The sequence below is a fragment of the Pangasianodon hypophthalmus genome, chromosome 19 (assembly GCF_027358585.1).
Source record: "Pangasianodon hypophthalmus isolate fPanHyp1 chromosome 19, fPanHyp1.pri, whole genome shotgun sequence".
Classification (NCBI taxonomy): Eukaryota; Metazoa; Chordata; class Actinopteri; order Siluriformes; family Pangasiidae; genus Pangasianodon; species Pangasianodon hypophthalmus.
Window position 1 is genome coordinate 17,527,656 of NC_069728.1, and position 22,545 is coordinate 17,550,200.

General features: G+C 39.5%; 1 protein-coding gene across 3 annotated transcripts; it reads right to left on the reverse strand.

Annotated features, from left to right (window-relative positions):
- Positions 1-1,292: 1,292 nt before the first annotated feature.
- Positions 1,293-22,388, reverse strand: mideasa (mitotic deacetylase associated SANT domain protein a). Of its 3 annotated transcripts, none has more exons than XM_034313821.2 (13): positions 21,905-22,388; positions 19,284-20,865; positions 15,569-15,784; positions 13,532-13,865; positions 12,035-12,101; positions 11,714-11,856; positions 11,483-11,586; positions 10,165-10,240; positions 9,485-9,573; positions 9,160-9,282; positions 7,384-7,506; positions 6,033-6,229; positions 1,293-2,090 (listed from the first exon to the last, which is right to left on the reverse strand). In XM_034313821.2, the coding sequence occupies exons 2-13, from the start codon at positions 20,625-20,627 to the stop codon at positions 1,877-1,879; spliced, it is 3,030 nt and encodes a 1,009-aa protein (XP_034169712.2). In that variant the 5' UTR covers positions 20,628-20,865; positions 21,905-22,388; the 3' UTR covers positions 1,293-1,876. The 3 variants fall into 3 exon arrangements, with proteins under 3 accessions (XP_034169712.2, XP_034169713.2, XP_034169711.2); XM_034313822.2 differs by having other exon boundaries at positions 7,396-7,506; positions 15,569-15,787; XM_034313820.2 differs by having other exon boundaries at positions 15,569-15,787; positions 21,905-22,387.
- Between the last annotated feature and the right edge of the window lie 157 nt (positions 22,389-22,545).

A 22,545-nucleotide genomic window follows, 5' to 3' on the forward strand; every position in this document is an offset into this window, starting at 1 on the left:
AACAAGTCCGAGAAATAAGTTTAATCCGAGTTGGTCTCAATGCTGTCACCTAAATTTGGTGATGATTGAATACAATTTGTAGGAGAAGTAAAAAAAATATATATATTTTTAATAATAATTCAAAACAGCAGAAAATTCTCTGGTGCTTGGCCCCTGAATTAATAAGGAATCTTCATCTAAATAAGTAAATGCAACCGTAAAATTGAAGAGGTTATTTATAAATGCTGTGACGTACAATAAGATCTGAAATTCTTACGCTGCGTCACACACATTGTCACTTTCACCCATCTAACCTGAGAGGGCGGAGCTCTAGCAGGTTCGGCATCTGATTGGTACATAGACCTTGGAACGAATAGATTTGTTCCTCTTTAGTTTTGGTTTCTCTTTTCTCATCACCTTCTTAGTTGAAGTTTTAACATCATCGAAAAGATGTTCATACAATTGTTCAAGATGAAACACGCCATCAGTCACTGAACAAAAGGCATTCATTGATCCATTCATTCATCTTCAGTAAGCATTTTTCATCTTGGTCAGTGTTGTGTGGATCCAGAGCGAAGATATCTTAGATCTTAGACAGGATGCTAGTCTATCGCATAGCACAAGGTACACCCTTATTCACGCCTAGAGGGCAATTTAGAGTGACCAATCCACCTCCTGGCATGTTTTTGGAAACCGGAGAACCCAGAGGAAACCCACATGCACAGGGGAAGAACATGCAAAAGTTTGCATGGACATTACACTCAGAATCGAACCAGGAACCCTGGAGCTGTGAGGCAGCAAAGCTACACTGGGTGAAAGTGATTTGAGGAAAGTTTCAATTTTAAGTCGTATTTCATCACACATACAGTAATTTCATGCATCAACGAATAAAAGTACTATCTTAGTGCAGCGTTTAACTGTATGTTACTGTAGGTATGTGGAAGAGGGCAGACGGACTCCAGATTATTCACTTACTGTCACATTACACAATATAACCGTTTATTGTTTTTTTTTTATGCATTTATTTAACCTATTCTGAAAATGTCCCCCCAAACATAAGGCTTAGGTTGTGTTTATGTAGTTTCTAACAGTCAAAGACAGAACAACAGTCGCTGTACATAAAGGAAAGACAGTCTTTGTGGATGAATGGCTGTTGGATGACGTCAGGTCCCTAATCATCCGTATCGTTTAGTGTATGAAGTGTTTCATTTAATAGCCACAAGGTCACTTCTTAAGTCACTAAAATGTTAAACTACAAAAGTATTTTATACTTTGTATAAATATCAATAACAAAATACTCAGAGAAGTCAATATATATTTTCTACAATTTATACTTTTCATATACAAAATACATCCGATTGAAAATTACCCTTAGTTTTGTGGAATAAAGATCAAAATAATAGTGTATCCTTGAGCTGATAATACAATACAATTGTACAAAATACAATTTCCTTGATTGAAATTTCTTATTTGTCTTTTAGCCTGAACAATCCTTTTTTTTAATAATCAATTTTAAAGAGTTACATTAAAAACATATTATTTAACATAATATATGTAAAGTTATATAAATCAGACATTCATAGAAAATATTCCCTAAATTATTACAAAAGGTGCTCTAAAATTTGCTATATTATAGGGAAATGATAGACAGTGAGCGGAGGTCATGGAGTCTGTGTTCAATCTACATTCAGACTTCTTAATGAGAACACATTATTCATGTTAAATTGCTATGTTGTTACAGCATGTATTACATATCACAACACCCTAAAAACAACAAAACCTAATATTACATTCACGCCATCCCTTTGGTTATTGTGTGTAATAAACAGTCCACTGGATTTGGAAAAGATTTGGCTAAATAAGTGTCGCCCCTTCTGGAAAAAAAAAAAAAAAATTCTCATCGCCAGTCATCGTCTCTCTCATTGTCTGGCTCGATCATGTACTCCTCAGCTTCGCTATCATCCTCAAACCTCTCCGTCTCTGCTGCCTTGAGCCTGGCCAACGCCGCCAGCCGCTCCTCTTCCTCTCTCTGTCGCTGAGCCGCTGCTTTCTTCTCCTGCTCGGCGTGGCTCTTCATGTGCGCGCTGCGGCTTTTTACTTTGTAGAACACCCTGTTGGAAAACAGTCCAAAGGTGCTATTTGAAAGTTCTGAAATCCGGGTCTTTTCCATAAACCATAAACCACAACACTGCTGAGTTCTCAATTCTGATTGGTCGAAAAGGTGTTGATTAATTTTCTATAGCAGCAACTCTGACAATAGTTATTGTATATCATGACTCCCATCAGCCACTGCAGCTCACACGTCACGTGACTGTTTGCACCTGATCCACAGTTATGTTTAATAAGCACTAGTATTTAAGTCACGTCTTGTACAGCACTCTGTGTCTAGCTTTTGTCTTCTGTTGTCTGTGTGACAACAGTGTACTCATTCGTGTCACGTTCACGTTGTTGCATTGCCTCGCTAACCCTCGTTTTGTTTCTCAGTCTTTGTGTTTTGTTACTATCAATCTAATCTCTACAATTCTGTGACATTGTATCTACAGCAACAACTCATTTACAGGGTCTTGTACAGAGGACATAATCTAAAATAAACAAATAAAATAATAATCTAATAATAAACAAATAAAAAATGTGTTGTTTAATATAGAAAAATGTATGATTACTGATATGGCGAGGTTTTCTGTGAGGAGATGTTTATTTAACATTTATGGAAGGAGTCTCCAGCGTCGGTGACGGTTTTCCGCCGTGGGAAAGTCTTCAGGAAAGATGACCTAGCGATTTCCAGTTTCTCTGTAACATGACAAGCTGTATTTTTTTTTTGTTTTATTCATTTCAAGGAAGTGAAATAGAGAGGCTGGTAAGGGAGTGATTTTATTCGCAGCTGTACAACATATAACTATAACAGAAACTAACTTCTTTTTGTGGATGTCCACAACACTAAATATAACTATTAATGGATAAAAAGTAAATTGTTCATTTCTAAATTTAAAAATTGTGTCTCACTGGCGTACTGCTGTGGCATAGGAGGAATAGAACACACCAGGACATGCTGTTAAAGGAAAATGGCAGTGGTAGCTCCATTTCATCACACCACACTGTTACTGATTTTTTTCCTACAGCAGCCTGCTCCCAAGCGTTTCACAACTTACAGTGTTGGAAATGTTGGTACGAGGGTGTAAGAACACCGCCAAGCTACACTGCCTGGCCAAAAAAAAGGTCGCTGTTTGGGTTTAAATAAGCAAATACTTAAGAGCCTATGATTGGATCATTACTGCAGTGATTACTATGTTTCAGCTGGAAACAGTTCTTTTAACCTTAACTGATGCAGTGTGTAGCTTCTCATTTCTTAAACCACCACGGCAGATTACGTATCCCGTGGTCGTGGAAAAGATGTTACTGAAGGGGAAAATTGTTGGCCTGCATCAAGCAAAGAAAACAACTAAGGAGATTGCTGAAATCACTGGAACTGGGTTATGAAATGTCCAGTGCATTATTAAAGCCTGGAAGGATAGTGGTGAACCGTCAACTTCACAGCAGAAATGTAGTCGGAAAAAAATCTTGAATGATCGTGATCGGAGATCTTTAAAACGCTTGGTGATGTCACATCGTAAAAAAATCCACGGGAGAATTCAAGGCTATGTTTAATAGTGAAAGTAAGAGCATTTCCACACGCACAATGTGATGAGAACTTACAGGATTTGGACTAAACAGCTGCGTGGCCACAAGAAAGCCATTTGTTAGTGAGACTAATCGGAAAAAACTGACTTCAATTTGCTAGGGAGCATAAAGACTGGACTGTGGAGCAATGGAAAAAGGTCATGTGGTCTGATAAAATCAGATTTACCCTATTCCAAAGCAATGGGTGTGTCAGGGTAAGAAGGGAAATGCATGAAGTGATTCACCCGTCATGCGTAGTGCCTACTGTACAAGCCTCTGGAGGCAGTGTGATGATCTGGGGTTGCATCAGCTGGTCAGGTCGAGGCTCAGCCTCATTGTGTGGCAGTAAAATGAAGTCGGCTGAGCACCTGAGTGTCCTGAATGACCAGGTTATCCCATCAATGGACTTTTTCTTCCCTGACAGCACAGGCATATTCCAGGATGAAAATGCTAAGATTCATCAGGCTTAACTTGTGAAAGAGTCGTTCAGGGAGCATGAGGAATCATTTTCACACATGAATTGGCCACCACAGAGTCCTGACCTCAACCCCATTGAAAGTCTTTGGGATGTGCTGGAGAAGACTTTACGGAGCGGTTAGACTCTCCTGTCCTCAATGCAAGATCTCAGCCAAAAATTCATGCAACTCTGGATGGAAATAAATGTTTGAAATGTATGAAGTTGCATAAGGTTGTTGAAACGTTGTTGCCGTAATCAAAGCTAAATGCAGTGCAACAAAATATTAGATTGTGCGACTTTTTTTTTGGCCAGGCAGTGTAGTACTCTGTTTGAGAGGAGTTAATGTAGGAGTTGAACATGTTAAGGTGTGTTTTTTCTTCCCTCCAGATTAGGTTTATTGCTCACTTGTTAAGAGTGTTTACTAAAGAGGTGGGTCTTCAGCCAGTGACTCAGCTGTTTGAGCACTCAGGAGAAGTTCATTCCACCTCCTGCCTGTCAGAACAGAAAACAGACTTGATTCATGACTTCCCAGCGTCTTGAGGAATGGTGGGTTGGGTCGAGTCATACGTGTTGCTCTAAGGGAACAAGTACAGAGCGGGGTTTGATAACCGTCTTGAGATAAGTGTGGATTGATCCGGTCTTGGCATGGACAGCTATAAACACAGCAGTGGGGTGATGTAGGAGAACTTGAGAATAGTGAAAACAAGTTGTGCAGCTGCATTCTGTTGAAGGCAGACTTGCCAATATTAAGTTGTAGTCAAATCTCGAGATAACAAGAGACTAAACAGACACCCATGCGGCCTCTGTGAAGAGAAACAGCTGGATCCTCCCTGGATTTTGAAGGAGAAACCAACATGGCTAATCTGAGCTTCATGAAAGCTGGTTGTCTAGAACCAGACCAAAATTTCTTCGGATGGTGTGAACCCAGAGGTGACATGGAAATGTATTTCCAAGGATAAACAGCAGCTCAGTATTGATGGCATTTCATTTCAAGTGATGAGATTAAACCAACGTATAAATGCTTCCTTACACATACATGTTCGAGTAAAGCCACCAACCTCTTTTATATTCTCTGAACAGGTTTGACACCCACATTTCAATTTCAACTTCTTGGAATTCCTTTTGTTTATATATAAATTGTATGATTTCCGTTTTTCCATTCAGAAATCATGTGGCAGGGAGGGGGGGATTTGTTTAATATAACACACATTCAGCTCAGCTAAATGTGCTCTAATGATGTTCATAAATGGAGTCAAGAGTCAAATGAACATATCTCATTTGTTTAATCACGTTTTACTGGGTACCATGTGATATAGCATTAACCAATCAAGGTCATGGATCTTCTGTTTCTTATTGGGTGATAAAATAATTTATTAAATAATAAAATGATTGAATAAATTAAAGTGCATGAAATTCTGAATAAATTTAAGTGCATAAAATATTTTACAAATCACTCTGTGATTTTATGTATTTTTATTTATTTTTGTGACTTATTTTATTTCCTCATCCCCCCATAAATTAAACTTTTACACTATTGATTTTTTTTTTGTAAAGATCATCAATACACTTTTGTTCACCATAACACTCAACTGACTTTACAGTACTCTGCAGGTTAACATAAAAAATAAATAATAAATAATAAGGGCTTCTAAGTGGTGTAACGGAAAAGTAGGAGGGACTGGTTATTCTCTCTCTCTCTCTCTCTCTCACTCTCTCTCTCACTCTCTCTCTCACTCTCTCTCTCACTCTCTCTCTCACTCTCTCTCATGTCAATCCCAGCAACACTAACCAATCATGGGCATCTGTGGAAGCGGGCGGAGAGCGCTTTCCTCCGAGTGTGTGTGAGGTCCAAGAATGATCCGATTTCAATGCCAAGAGTTAGCCTATCTCTCTCACACACAAACACACACCCACACACACACACACACATTCCCCTCACCTGCTGCACTTCTTGCAGGGAAATACGCCCTCGGGTTCTCCCTGACTCTTAGGTGCATTTGACGGAGTGCTTCTCCTCCCTGCACTCTCACGTGGTTTCGGAGCAAAGAAAGGAGGAGTCCGTGTTTCCTGCCTCAGTGCGGTTACCTCATCCAAAGAGACGACCTTTGGGTTGCTCAGCACCAACACTTTCCCCTCCTGAAAAAGGGACGGTTCACAGTCATTTAAACCAGATCCGATACAGCAACGAAAGCCAGCAGCTAAGGATATTATTCATACAGTACTCTGTAAATAACATTAGTAAATTAATTTAGAGTCAGGATTCCTCTATTCTTTAAAGGGAAAACTACAAAGCAGCATACACATCATACTGCATTGCAACTAGGAGTGTGCCCCGTGACACCGTCATAAAGGATGGCTTTACAAAAATGACATTTCTAGGTGTGCCACGTCACTTACAAGATGTTATGCTAGGAGTAAAACACTTGGGGGCGTGCTGTTATAAGAAAATAATCAACGACGGTGTGATGTGATAAAGCGCAACATATGTTATCAACTAGATGTTGCTTATTTTCTAATAACAGCACCTCTCAAAGTGTTTGATTCTTTTTATACAACAGCAATTCACCAATTATTACAGTTCTTTATTTATTAAACAATGACATGCTTTTTATCCATTTATAGTTACATTTATTGTTATTGTACATTCACAAAACAAATTAGTTCATGTCATCATGTACATCATTTCCTCACGTTCTTGAGAAAAAGTCTCCTCCTTCCTCCATCCTAAAGACTTCAGTTACAAGTTACAGCTTTGCCACTTTTACAAAGCGCTGACACTGGAGACTCCTTCCATAAATGCTAAATAAACATTTTTTTTTTTTACCGCAAACTTCAGTTTATCAACAATTACTCATCTTTCTTTGCTAAATAACATTTTTAATTTGTTTATTATTTGAAGATTATGTGTATCGTCCACCATACACATCCTTGTGTAAGCTGTTACTATAGAAACGATAACGTATTAGAAAGAGCGAATTTATATAAACCTGTGATTTCGAGCTGCACTACTGTCAGAGCTGCTGTTATAGAGAATTAATCAACACCTTCTGACCAATCAGAATGGAGAATTTAACAGTGTTGTGGTGTAATATGTTTACTTTCCAATTTTAAAGAGGATCTGCAAGATAACACTGCATTTATTTTCACCCTTTCAGCTCTTGGAAGTTCATCATGCTATAGGTTTGGCACACTGTGATTTTTAATTATCATTCTCCTCCTATTTGGAAGACATTTTTAGATGCGTGCAATCACTGTGACATGTGCAGCAGCCAGAGTGATCATATACTTACATTCTCACTGACCTGAAGAGTCTTCGTCACGTTTCGGAGGTGGTCAGAGCCGGCGTCTTCGTGCTCTGCCTTGTGTTTGCTCTCCTCGACTGCTTCCGGCTGCTCTTGTTTGATCTGTGGGATCTTCGATGAAAAAGGGACGACATGCTCAGATAACAAACTTAAACCAGTTCATCAAGTCTGAGAACCGTGATGATCCGTGTTCCCTTGTGGTCACGTGATACAGTCGAGTGCAAAAGTTCGCACACCCAAAAGATATTGAATGCAGATGTTCCTATTTTATCAACAAATAACACAAAGGGATTAAAAAAAGGGAATTTTTAGATGTTTAGGCCCATGTATGTTTCATTCATTTGTTTTTCGTTTCAAAACAAAAAAAAGACGTGCAAAAAAAGATGTTCAAACAGATTTTTACTTTAAAAAGATAAATTGATGACCAATCTTGAATGACTGATACTGATACGTATCAGAAGTTACTGAGGAACTACCCTGTAATCTTCTTGCTACTAGCTATGCAGTAATTGCTGATATACATCCGGGTCATTCAATATCTTTCATTAATTTTATCCCCAAAATAAAATTACGAGAAACAAGCAACAGAGAAAAATGGAGAGCTTTTTCATATCTTTGTTGTTTTAAAGCCAAACACTTTTTCCGCCCATTCTTCTCCCCAATTTGGTCACGTGCCAATTCCCACCCATCAGCCAGCTTTCCTCTGACATACGACCAGCTACCAACCAGGCAGGCTGAAGGCTAACATGTTCTTTCACACGAGACATGTGAAGCCAGACACCCACATCTTTTCAAACTGCTGCTCTTGCTGTGTCACAGGGCAGCGTAACACACTCAGAGGGGAGTGCTATCTATCCTCTTCTGCATACATGAGCTCACATACGCACAGGATTACTTACTAGGATTATTTACTAGTGTAGCTGTGATTGACAGGAGAAAGAGAGTATGTCCTCCCACCCAAACAGCATGGCTAATTTTGCTCTAAACCCCCGGCCACAGACGGCTGTGACATTGTAGGGAGATTGCAAGTTCAAATCAGTAGGGTAAGAGCTTTTCTGCTGTGCCACTTGGAAGCCTCAAAAACTGTTTTGGTAACTTCTCATTTGCGTATTATAATAATAATATATTTTAAAAAATGATCGCGTAAATAGATCGTACACTGACCAGATTTACTCCAACTTCCTCAAAAAAAATAAATAAATCAGGTTTCTTGCTGTGTGTTTTAAGATTACTGCCAAATCACTGGCAGATTTTCTTTTTTTTGTTTTGTTAATTTTTCACTCTTTGGTCATCTTTGTGGTTCGTCCATTTTTTGAAAGATGGTTGTCACTGTCACTAAAGGTCTCCTTAAACACTAGGATGTCTTTTTATCTTCCTCTCCAGCTCAGTGAAAAGCTCTAGATTATGAGCCTTGTGGTTTTAAATATGACTAAACAAAATAAAAACATGTGTTAAGTGTTTTAAGTTGTTAGGAGGCAGCAGGGGGTGTAAACTTTTGAGCTCACTCATAAACAGATTTGCTGATTGAAACTGTAATATTCTGTCAGTTTTAATGATTTTTTTAATGAACAGGGAATTTGGTCTGTAGATGAATTTTAATTAGAGTGACATACAGCAATTCTGTTTATGAGTGGGCTCAAAAGTTTACACCCCCTACTGACAGTGACAACCAGCTTTTCACACAGAAACGGGGGGGGGGGGAGTGTTCAAACTTTTGCATTTGAATCTAAATGGAAATGTAGATAATGCGTATGATTGCATTACCTCAGGGACGCGCTCTTCTGGATCCGGAGGGCCGTAGATCAGCGTTCCACTGCGCCCGACCTTCACCTGTTTCTTATAGGTGTAATAAAATTCCACACACTGTGCCAGTGTTTTACTCTGCACCTACACACACATATACACACATACACACACACACACACACACACACACACACACACACACACAGATTTACACAACCCCAAAACCTACACTGGACAGAACAACAAAGCCTGGTCCACAAAATCAGTTTCAAAGAACACAGGACGCAGTGCGCAGAGAGAAAACAGGAAATAGATACTTCTAATAAACGAATAATCGTCCGTACCACTTTCTGCACTAAAAAGAAGTCCTTCCTGTAAGCAGAGATCCCTTTATTGAAGTAGCGCTTTTCATCCACAGTCCAGCAGTCTGACCCTGATGGAACACAAAGCGTTATATAATTTACTAATCTTTTCATTGCACCAAAACTGGAATGAAATGAAATACTCAAATCCATAAGCATGCACGCCTAAAAGAATTAGCACATCTTTGTTTAAACAGCTGTAACTGAGTTAGCCAGCTATTTAACTACAGCACTGCACTTATTTTAGCTAAGTAGTTAGCTTAGCTAATGTCACCTCGTAAGCAACAGTAGCTTGACTTTAGGAGGGAGGAGGGTTTATGAAACATGCTAGCTAATGGGAATTATAATATCATGCCAGCACAAGCAAGCTGGCTAACCTTAGGCTAACTAATATATTGTGCAGACGAGCAGTTAATCTCGCTAGCAGGCTAGCTAATCTTGTGTTAACTATTATATTGTGTAAACCAGTCACTCAAGTCGCTAGCAAGCTAGCTAACCTTAGGTTAAGTACTATATTGTGTAAACCAGTAGAATCTAAGCAAAGAAGACAAAGAAGAAGTCCTTAAATACAAAGATTTAGGTGTTTGAAAGAATTTTTTCCTTATGAAATTGACAATAGTGAGTAATGTAAAATAGAAACGTTAAACAGTGAACATTCTTACCTGCGTAGTGGTAGTTAGAAAGGTGGTGATCCTTGGGGAAAATAGGTTTCTTCAGCAACAAGACTTCCAGAGTTTTCTAGAGAAATGGACAGAATACATTTCAATCTCTAATAAGAATGTGTTGTGAATAAGTCAGAGAGAGCGATATGGCAAATATCTGATATATAATTACATCATGATACTTAATATTTACACAATATGCAAAATATATTGCATTATTAAGGTTTTGATAACAATGAGCTGCATTTAAGCGAATATAAAGACATAGATAGACATAGACAAAGAGAGACAGACAGATAGAGCAGCATACAGGCCAACAGACAGATGGATGGATAGATGGGAAGATGGATGGAGGGTTGGATGGATGGGTGGGTAAAAAGACATACAGACAGACAGACAGGTGGATAGATGGATAAATAAACAGACAGACAGACAGGTAGAAAGACTGATGGATGGATGGACAGACAGACACAAACAGATGGATGGATGGACAGATTGATGGATAAATAGACAGACAGATACAGAGGTAGACAGATTGATGGATGGATGATTGGATGCTTGGATGGATGGATGGATGGATAGACAAACAGACACAGACAGATGGATGGATGGAGAGATTGATGGATAAATAGACAGGCAGACAGACAGGTAGACAGACAGGTAGATAGATTGATGAATGGATGGATGGATGGATGGATGACAGACAGATAAGTAGACAGAAAGATAAATGGATAAATAGACAGACAGGCAGACAGATATATAGATGAACAGGTAGGTAGACAGGTACATGGATAGGTATACAGATGGGTAGACAGATAGAGAGATGGATAGGTAGACAGATAGGCAGGTAGATAGATAGATAGATAGATTGATAGATAGATAGATAGATAGATAGATAGATAGATAGACATACAGGTAGACAGATAGATAGATTGATGGGTAGACAGACAGAGATAGATAGATAGATAGATAGATAGATAGATAGATAGACATACAGGTAGACAGATAGATAGATTGATGGGTAGACAGACAGAGATAGATAGATAGACATACAGGTAGACAGATAGATAGATTGATGGGTAGAAAGAGATAGATAGATAGATAGATAGATAGATAGATAGACAGACAGATGCGTAGACAGATAGACAGATGGATGGGTAGACAGACAGGTAGACATATAGATAGACAGACAGGTAGACAAACACACAGGTAGACAGATAGATGGATGAGTAGACAGACAGACAGGCAGACAGATAGATAGATAGATAGATGGATAGGTAGACAGACAGAGGAATGGACAGATTGTTAGTTAGCTTACCATGACATCACCTCCGTTCTCATGAAGGCAGTGGTGCATGAGCTCCACGTTGGTTCCTCCTCCATGCAGCACACTGGAGCAGGCCAGGTGCATCAGATTATCCACTGCAGTATGAGACATGTGACAGAGTGTGGGAATGAATCAGGACACGTCAGGGAGAAGGAGTGAGCGAGGGATTAGACCACAGTTCATTAGAATCATGAGCTCTTCTGATTAGCCATCATGACTCACCTGTCTCATCCTGGGAAGGAGAAGTTTCCGCCTGTGGCAGCGGGAGCCACACCAGAGTAGCTTTGTGCTGATCCTGTTCAACCAGCGATGGCACCTGGAGCTCAGGAATCTCTGCCTGGTACTGAGAGCCGATGTTTATTCGCCTGTAAAACACGATATCATATCCATGTGACACAGAACACTGACAGGAAAGGTCGAGGAGGATGTTTGCCAATGTGGTTTTAATCCTATGTGACGAACATTTCCGGAAATTAATTAAGAGATAATGATGTTGTGGAAGAATTCAAATGAAATTAGAATGAACGTTTATGTCATACTCACGGTTCTAAGCTGACGGGGGTGGCCTCTCCGATCAGAGGGAGCATTGGAGGAGTAATATCAGAACTGGCTGCAAAATCACAACATAAATATCTGTTCATCACAGAACTTCTTAAAGAACATACTGCTGTGGGTATGAGGCATGTGCCGATGATCACTAATGTAAACTAACACACTGTAAATATAATGAACTTACAGTATATTTCTAATCCGATGTGGTACTGTTACTTTAAAACACAAAGAATATGCAATAAAATAAAGATCTATAAGATTTATCTGTATTCACGTAGTATTTTTAATGTGCAATAAGATTAATGGAAAAGCAGACAGACACACATGCAATCAGACAGACAGACAGACAGACAGACAGACAGACCGACCATCAAACAGACAGACAGACAGATAGATAGATAGATAGATAGATAGATAGATAGACAGTTATACAAATATAGACATACAGATAAGCAGATAAATAAACAGACAAACAGACAGACAGATAGAGAGAAAGGTAAACAGACAGATAAACAGACAGATAGGGAGATAAATAGATAGACATATAGAAAAAAATTAAGACAAAGAATCAGATACATGAGCAGTCATAGACAGATAGATAGATAGATAGATAGATAGATAGATAGATAGATAGATAGATAGATAGACAGACACATATACAGATAGACAGAAAGATAAATAAACAGATAAATAAACAGACAAACAGACAGATAGGCAGATAAATAGATAGATCAGTAGATAATAAACAAACAGGTAGATAGACAGACAGACAAGGACAGACATATTACAAAGAGTCAGATACATGAACAGTCAAAGATAGATAGATAGATAGATAGATAGATAGATAGATAGACAGATAGATAGACATGCAGACAAACAGTTACACACATATACAGATATCCAGGCAGACAAGCAGCTAAACTGATTAGATAGAGAGAAATACAGACAGACAGACAGACAGACAAATAAATAAATAGACACACACATAAGATAGATAGATAGATAGATAGATAGATAGATAGATAGATAGATAGATAGACACAGACATGCAGGCAGACAGATAGATATACAGATTGATGTGCATACAGGAAACAGGCAGACAGATAGAGAGATAGTCAGGCAGACAGACAGGCAGGCAGGCAGACAGGCAGATAGGCAGACAGACAGATAGGTATATAAGTAGATAAACAGTTAGCCAGGCAGGCAGAGACACAGATGTACAGACAGACAGACAGATAGACAGAGAGACAAACAAATCAATCAATCATTTAATTAATTGATAGACAGACAGACAGACACAATAGATACAGACACAGAATATGTATCGCAATATTTTAGTTCGCAATATTTTAGTTTACATTTGGAACATACCATGTGCTTTTATTTTTAAAAAAAAGCATATTATGACACAATTTATCACAATAACAATATCATATGATCATATCACTCAACCCTGCGTGATAAATGAATTATAAACTCATTGCTCACTTGAGCGCAGGAGGCTCCTGGAGGCGGTTTTGGGGGTTGGCGGTGGAGGCAAGCCCTGATTCCCGGCTGCTATTGAGGACAGGAATGTAGAGAAGTAAAGTCCCGAGCCCTCGCGCACAGGCGACAGGATGGGTGGAGGAGTGTACGGTGGCAGAGTCAGAGGGTTGTCCAGCAGGCGTATAGGGGAGCGCAGGTGGCTCTGGAAGGGCGAGATGCTGGAGTAGACGGAGGGGGCGATGAACGTGCATGGTCTGGGTGGAGGGATGACCAGGGGCTCGGGTCTAGGGCGACGCTTTATCTTGTCCGGGGATCTTCCGTCCTCCATTGCATCCTCCTTGAGCATAACAATAAATAATAAATGTTGCAGCAATAAAATAAACTACTACAATTTTTAAACTGCTGGTAAATTGCTGCAGCATAAGCAAAATAAAACGCAATGGAATGTGCTGAAAACAAATCGAATTTGGAAGGGGTAACTTTCTGCAAAGCAAATGATTTACAAATTTATGTAAATTATATTTCATTTAAATTATGCATTTGACTGATATTTTTCTCCAGAAGTGAATAAAGTTATCTGTTAAGCACAAGATTTGGAGTCAGTGCTAGTACAGTAGTAGGAGACTAACTTGCACTAGAACTTGCGGTAGATTGTCTTGTAATAAGTAAGGAATAAAACACTTGAGGGCATGCTGTCATAAGTAAATAATCAACCACAAAGTGATGTGCTAAAACAAAGTTACTGTTACCACAGTATTGATGGATGGATGGATAGACAAACAGACACAGACAGATGGATGGATGGAGAGATTGATGGATAAATAGACAGGCAGATAGATTGATGGATGGATGACAGACAGATAGTGAGAAAGATGGATGGGTAGACAGATAGGCAGGTAGACAGATAGATAGATGGAAAGGTAGACATACAGGTAGACAGATAGATTGATGGGCAAACAGAGAGAGATAGATAGATAGATAGGCAAAGCGATGTGCTAAAACAAAGTTACTGTTGATTATTTTCCTATAACAGCAAGTCCTGAAGTGTTTTATTCCATCATACAAGTCCCTGTGAAGTAGCTGTTACTATAGAAACAATAACATATTAGTTTGTTTGTTTGTTTGTTTGTTTGTAATTTAACGCCATGCCAGCTACCATGGCTATTTTTATGGCGAGAAGCAGGTTAAAATGTAGCAAAATATGAAGAATTCACAAAAGTTTTATTTTAAAGTTTATCTCTGTCAAAAAAAAATCTAAATCTAGGTCTGACCTGACTTCATTAAAAATCATTTAATCATTTACTTTTCATATGAATCAACCTAATAAAAAAGAGTCCTATAGCAGTTGAGACCATCACAGTCCATTAAAATATGAATAATGGAGGATCTTCACCTGTAGATGATAATAGATAATAGATGATAACGTATTAGAACGAGCGCATTAATATACAAACCTTTGATTTGCAGCTGCACATTTGCAACTGTTATAGAAAACTAATCAAGAATTCAGCAGCACCGTGATATAAAGCAATTTAATACATTAACTTTCAATACTTCAAATCTTTTAAAATTTCTTTGAAGTTATTTTAAAAGGATAGCAGTATTCTGATGTTGTTTTATGCTGAGCAAGAAATTTACGATTCAGTAAAATCGCTAGTGAAAAGTAACACGTTGTTTTCTAAATATACACCATAATATAAAATTATAAACAGATGTTGTTTAAGCTCACCCAATGGGAACGATTTCATTGTGAGATTTAATGTTTAATTAAGGCCTTTAGCATCTAAATCATACAGATGACGAGTTTTAATCAGCAACTTATGTGAGCTTATACTCCTAGGAGTAATCAATATATAAAAAAACACACAAATACAAAATGGCAGAATACATTTTGTATTTGTTGTATGTGTGATAAATGAGGATGTTTTCATTTTTTGCTACAGTACTGCTGTGGTATTGAACCTCGTGATCATGTAATAAGTCTAAATCATGGTATCGTGAGACTCTGAGCAGCTTTACGTGATATACTGTACATTGTACCTGGTTGAAACTGTCAGAAGCCCTTAATGAGCGGCGGCGTGTCACGATAACAGAGGGCTTGTGCTCGGACTGTTGCGTACTCTCTGGAGGAAGCCTCTGCTCACGCGTCCAGCCGCCTGTCTGCTCTACCTGGACCTGATTCTTCCGAACAGGTACAGACACGGGGATCACTAGAGGAGGCATTCCTGTCTGTCTGCTAGACGTGCTCTCATCACGCTGCTAAGACATGACGTAATAACAAAGACAGAAACAGAAAAATGAGTTAAAGGAATGATTGTGAGAGAAGTCACATGTATACAGAATTTGACATTTGACAAGAAATGAATCACTTAGCAGGATATAAACCTGACAAGCTACTTAAAAAATGATAAAAACTATTGATTTACCCTTTAAGTCATAAGTTCCCCAAACACTAATTAGGCTAGTCAAACCCACTAACTATAGTACATTATTGTGGATGAATATAATTTAATGAAAACATGAATGGGTCAGTTGATGACTCTGAGGTTGTCTTTTGACACAGCAATAAAACTCCCACATTCTAGGATGACGGCTGTAGGGGCCACAGAACGTGTGTGTGTGTTTGTGACCTGTTCGACAAGCATAATGGAGCACTGGGACACACTGAGCGTCCACTGGCCGATCGTGATCCGGATGCGGATCCATCAAAGAATCTCAGAGACCTGAATCTTCTACGTGAAAATATACATGTAGCAGAGCGCATAAACGTATGAAAAACAACTGAAAGTAGTTTAGTTTGACTTTCTGTAGTGTGGCGTCTGTAGCAGATCTTGTAAATGATTTAACATGTAAATGATTTAGCTGAAGGCAGCTCATCGGACCAGCTACAGGGGTGGAGACAATAGCTCAGAAAGGGAAGAGTTTTCACAGACTTTTATAGATTTTTCATTTTATTTACCCTCTCTGGTCTGATTAGCAAACTGACAAAAAAAAAAAAAAGTCAGCAACGATTGTGTAAGAATGTTAAACAGAATGTTTATTAGATGATCCATGGCTCTAGTTCAAAAGGGAAGCTTCATGATATAAAATATATCCATTTCAAATTGTAATAGTTATAATGGTTAAGGATTACCGGGTGACTTTTTCGTCATTTGGACATTTTAGTTGCTTATCCAGACCTTTGTAAACCAGGAATTTTATGTAGTTGGACCTCAAATTTTTCTTGAACACCTCTGCTATAGATATTGTGCCACCGATAAGTCTAGTCCATCTTGTTACTAATGTGTATTCCAGAAATATCTTTAAAGTATACTTCAAACAGGAAGAAAAACTAGAAGAAGCTATTGAAGAAAAATGTTTTCAGACATTTGACCTTGCCGTGACCTTGACCCTGTTTGGAAAACAGATTCCAAAATCTAATCAGTTCATCTGCTAGTCACAAAGATAATTCCACAGAAATCCTACAAACATTCAACCACTCGTTTCTGAGATATCACGCTAACGAAAATCTCATACAGATAAACAAACGGAAGGATGGACGGACAATCCGAAAACATAAGGCATCCCCCACTCAGTGGCATATAAATAACAGCATAGTCTAAATAAAACCAGCTGTGATGATTCCGCAACAGCATGGAGCACGGTGTGAACGAGTGTGACTGAGGTACAGGACGAGAGATAATTAACCGGGTCTCATCATACTTCTGCATTTATTTTCAAAGCATATTCAAAACAGGTTCCCCAGGCCAGATCCAAATGCTGTGTTGTTTTTTTTAAAATCCCTTTTTTTAAAATGGCAAACCACAAAAGCACAAGCCTCTAACACCTAAAACTTTATTGTTCTCCCTTTTAAAAACTCAACGACTTTGTTTTGGGTTAATCTTTAGCACTGGTTAAGTTGAAAAGAACCCAAAAAAAAAAAAAAAACAGGAGAATGGATGAATAGCGCTTGCGCATGATATCTCTTAGCAAACATGGCGATGTTGGGTGCATCGGCTCCTCCCTAAAGCTCCCTAGTCTGAGTGTGTGTGTGTGTGTGTGTGTGTGTGTGTGTGTGTGTGGAGCATGTGTGGAATGTGTAGGTGTGTAGACATGCAGTGGCGCTCTTCAGAACAAGTCTCTCTCTCTCTCTCTCTCACACACACACACACACACACATACACACACACACACACACACAAACAAAGAGAGTTTTTAGTCATGCATGATGTAAAAGACTTTAATAGCAGTTCCACCAGCTGCACTGCACATATGGAGTCCAAATCGTCTTAAAATAGGTGCTTCGATTTCTTATTCTTTTGTTTCGAAGTCTGTTTTTTTTTTTACAAAGACAACATGGGAACTTTGTTGGTGTTAGTAAAGCTAGCTGAGGAGTTCATACATATTTAATATTCTTTTATACCTCTATTTTATTATATCTCTGACTTACCATACCTTTATATTATTTATCCTATTTATTTGATATTAATTATCACATTAGTTACCTGTTTTTTTTTTCATACTTCTCTGTATACTTGTAAATAGTCATTGTGTGTGTAACAAACCTGGCAAATCCATTCTGATTCATATTAGTGCGAGCTTTTTACAATTATTGCTGATTCACGCAGGAGAGAATTTAAACCGCCAAGGTATTTAGGGAGTTTTTTTCCTCACCACTGTCACCTCTGGATTGTTCACCAGGGATCCTAATCAGCATCTGGATTTCTCTAAGCTGCTCTGTGACAACGTTGTTAAAAGTGCTGCACAAATAAAACTGAATTAAATTATTTATCTTCATATTTGTGAAATGTGAAAAAAGAATTCAAATAAAAAAACATTCTCAATCAATTGTACTCATTTTTCCAGTTTGGTCATTGAGATATTTTTGCATTTGTATACTATAGTGCTATTGAATTCTGGATTCTGATTGGTCAGAAGGTGTTGTTAATTTTCTTTATACCAACACCAGGTTGAATGCTCGAATCTGATTGGTCAGAAGGTGTGCATTATTTTGTATAACAGCACGAGTAGTTCCAGCTGTAACATAAACGATTGGTTTATATTAATGCACTCTTTCTAATGCATTATTGTATCTGTAGAAACAGCTCATACATTGGGACTTGTACGGCAGAAGTGAATTTTTATTTATTTTTTTTTAATACAGATATAGGGAAGGAAACTGTTGTGGCCCCGTGATGGCCTGGCGTTCCATCCAGGGTGTGTTCCCACCTCCGGATTCACCATGACCCTGACCAGGATAAAGCAGTCAGTCAAGATGAATAAGTCTATTGTGGTCATATATAAACTCTCAAACCTAATACGTACCAAAAAAACCATTTATTTAGGAGCCAAATCAAGGTCTGGCCAGAAATGACCAAGCATAGACCAATAATAATGTCTTTTTAAGGGGCCATCTAGGGCATTAATAGACTTTCGTGGATGTCTTTGGTTCTATATTGAAATACAACACTGTAATGTCACAAAAACCCAATCAGCACAAACAAATGACGGTCCTCATTATTCAAATAATCTTAATTAATATTTGAATAATAATAGTCTGAATAATAGTCTTATTCAAATATTTTGTCTTTACTTTGATGTGGCATCTTCACTAAGGATTTTTTTTTGTTGTGTGTTTAACTACTTCTACAAAAATCCCCTCAATCACATTATTCCAACAATCGACCAATAATTAAATCATCATATATGAAACTACATCTGAACTCTGAAAAGGAAAGTGACCATTAACAAACCCATTCGAATGAACCACTCTCACCTTTGCAGGCAAAAACTCCATCTCCGAAGCCTTCTGCGCCAGAGTCTCGAGGTTGATCTCTTTGGATGTCCTCCTCCTTCTCTGTGTGCTATGGATAACCCCTACTGAGGGTCCTGGAACACCGGCGATGCCTCCGTTACGGGCCGGTTCCTTCGCTGGCGGGTTGACTGGAGGGGAGATGCCGTCCTTCGAGAGCCTTCTGGAGCGCCGAGGGAGAGCCTCAGGTTTGCCTTCGGTTTCTTGCATCTCCTGAATTGCTTGACCAAGACCTGGATCTTTGTTCACTGGTGACTGTGGACTTGGATCCTGTCTTTGATGAGGCAACGTACAAGAACTTGCTTTGACTTGACTGTTGTCTGGTTGCTGTGGTGGTCTGGCCAGTCGCTGGTCTTGCTGAAGTGGCTGTGAAGAACATGATTCTGGTTGTAGCATGTTTTGCATCTGGTGCAGTTGATGCTGCTGCTGCATCTGCTGCAGCTGTTCCTGCATTTTCTGCTGATGTTGGTACTGCTGTTGAATTTGGAGTAATCGTTGTTGTTGCTGCTGTTGCAACATTTGCTGCATCTGCTGCTGTTGCTGTTGTAACTGCAAGAGCTGCTGCTGTTGCTGCTGCTGCTGTTGTGATTTTGGTGGTTCGCTGTAACCCAGATTCTGTGGTGCGCTGTTTCCTTGGAAAGACTGAAAGAAACCCGAGGTCTGAAGTTGCTTGTTAGGTCCAAACGCCACCTGAAAGGGCTGTAGAGTAGAGTCGGGCATGGAGTGACGCATGGCGTGAGGCTGATACTGTGGGTCTCCTGGCTTGTGGCCATGCTGATGAGCCTGGAACTGGGGATGATGCATGGCTGCCATAGCATGAGAGTCCCATTCCAATCCTGGTGCCAGAGCTTGTGTTGGTTCGGCGTAGGGCACAGAGGAGCCTGCAGACATTTTCTCTTGCTGCAAGGAGTCCAGGTCGTGATTGGTCTTGGGTAAAGCTTGATGTCCTCGTGCATCCTCCATTCCAGTCAGAGAAGGTCCAAAGTTCTGGGGCAGTTTAGTTGAATTTGGTAGGCCTGGAAACCAAGTGGAGGAATGAACTGGCTCTTGAGACACCCATTTCATTGGACCTGATTGCTGAAAATGACTCCATACTTGATAGCCTTTGTCAGGTTTAAAAATAGCTGAGCTTTGGAGATCAAAACTGGGGTCCGTCCTTCCTCCGGCACTGCTGTTCGTTTGCTCTAACGACGGACCCCCGGCGTTGTAGAAGACCTCCCCTGAATGTTGCGCCAGTTCCTCGATGCCTTCAATATTCTGCTTGCCCAGATTATTAACGTTCCCTCTCTGATGAGGAGAGAGGCTCATGTTGAGATTGCAAAATTACAAAAGGGTGTGCAGAAATGATCATCAGTACACACCAACTGAAAAAAAACCCCACTGCTCTACAAGTCTGACTGCCTTCGTCAGAGCGCCTTAGTATGTAGACGCCACGCAGAAGAGGGAAGAGAACATGAATTGCACTTCCTCCCTTGCCTGTTCTCCTCTTCTCCAAACTAGTTATGCTGTAAACAGCTAAGCGGTTTGTCATCCCTCAGGCAAGATTCTGGAAAAGAGCAACTCATGATGAGAAAGGATGCATAACATTTTTTTTCACAGTTGTTAGTCCTGTTTAGCATTTGAGCGTCAACTTTTTTCAACCTTTTTCACTAGAGCACAGGTTCTCACGCCTGGTCCTGGAGAACCCCCTGTCCTGCACATTTTAGTGTTCTCTCTTCTTTAACACACACACACACACACTACAATTCATAAAGTGTTGTTAACTGGCTGATTAGTTGAATCAGTCGGTTTGGGAGCAGAGAAATCACAAAAATACGCAGGACAGGATGTAGGCCAGATAGACCAGGGTTGGGAACCTGTGCGCTAGACAAATACACACAAATAATCCTTTCTCAATAACACTTCCCAGTTACACTCAGGTCAATGTATAATAGCTCATGAATGCTTCCAAAGGATAACTACTTTCACTTTAGGTGTGTGTGTGTGTGTGTGTGAAACCACATACATGGATTCCATATTCAATTTATTTATGCGAAGTCAGTCCTGTAAGATATTTATGGAATGAGATATGTGACTCCTTTAGAGAAGCTTGATTTTTCAGTCCAGCACACAGAACAGTGGCAGAAAGCAAACTGCAGCAGGGGCGTGGACGGTGCAGTGCAAGACAACAAGAATTACAGGAAGTGAAGAGGGAAGGGGAAGAGAGAATATGGGAGAATAAGAGAGAGAGAGAGAGAGAGAGAGAGAGAGAGAGAGAGAAAGAAAGAGAAAGAGAGAGAGAACTTCTAACCATATTGCCTATAACAGACCCTTTTCAACCACTTTTTAGTGATCACTAGGATATAGAAATATTATTCTTATCATCATTCACTACAGGTTCTGTGCAGGGCTTCAAGCACTGATTATGCAATTCACTTTTTTTTTTTTTTTTTTTTTGCTTAGGCCTCTAAGGAATGCGCACACTGTTTTGAAATATACACATATGCAAGCAATTGCAAATGCAAATGCAGACAACACACAGGAAGGCATACAACTAAACTATCTTAGGCTTCACGTGCTGGTTTAAAGCACACGGATCCACTTACTCTGTTATCGCCGCAATGTCGCCTTGCCTTCTGGTGGTGTTTATGTCTTCAGGTTCGGGTGACAGGGCTGAGTGACGCAGAAAACCGATCCAACCCGGAGCAAAGTCGACTCTCTTGCATGCACACGGCTGCACACTGCTCACTATTACAGCCCCACAGCCGGGTCACAATCGACCGCGACTCTATAGGAAGTCGTTAAGTCTCACGACGTCGATGTGTCAACATCTGAGCGGCGCGAGCTGGAAACAAAGTTGCACAAAGTCGCGCATTCCGCTGCGTCGCGCGGCATTTCTGCCTTGACGAGCTCGTGTGTTATTACCTCAGGGGCACACTCGACTTCAAACAAACAAACAAACAAACAAACTTACTACTGAAACCTAAAAGCTACTTCCCGTGTGTAAAGTTTCAGCTCATATTTGCATGTCTTCCGTGAGACTTAAGAGTCGGGTTGCACGGGTTTCAGATAGTGACGGGTGATTCACGAATCAACCGACTCTTTTGAACGAGGCTTTAAGAGAGTCGATTCACAAGTATGAATGATTTTTTTTTGGCAAAGGTTGCTACTGTTATTTTTTGTTATAAGTTATGTACTTTTCAATATGGTGTTTATTATTATTAGCAACTAAACTCATTCCCTTTCA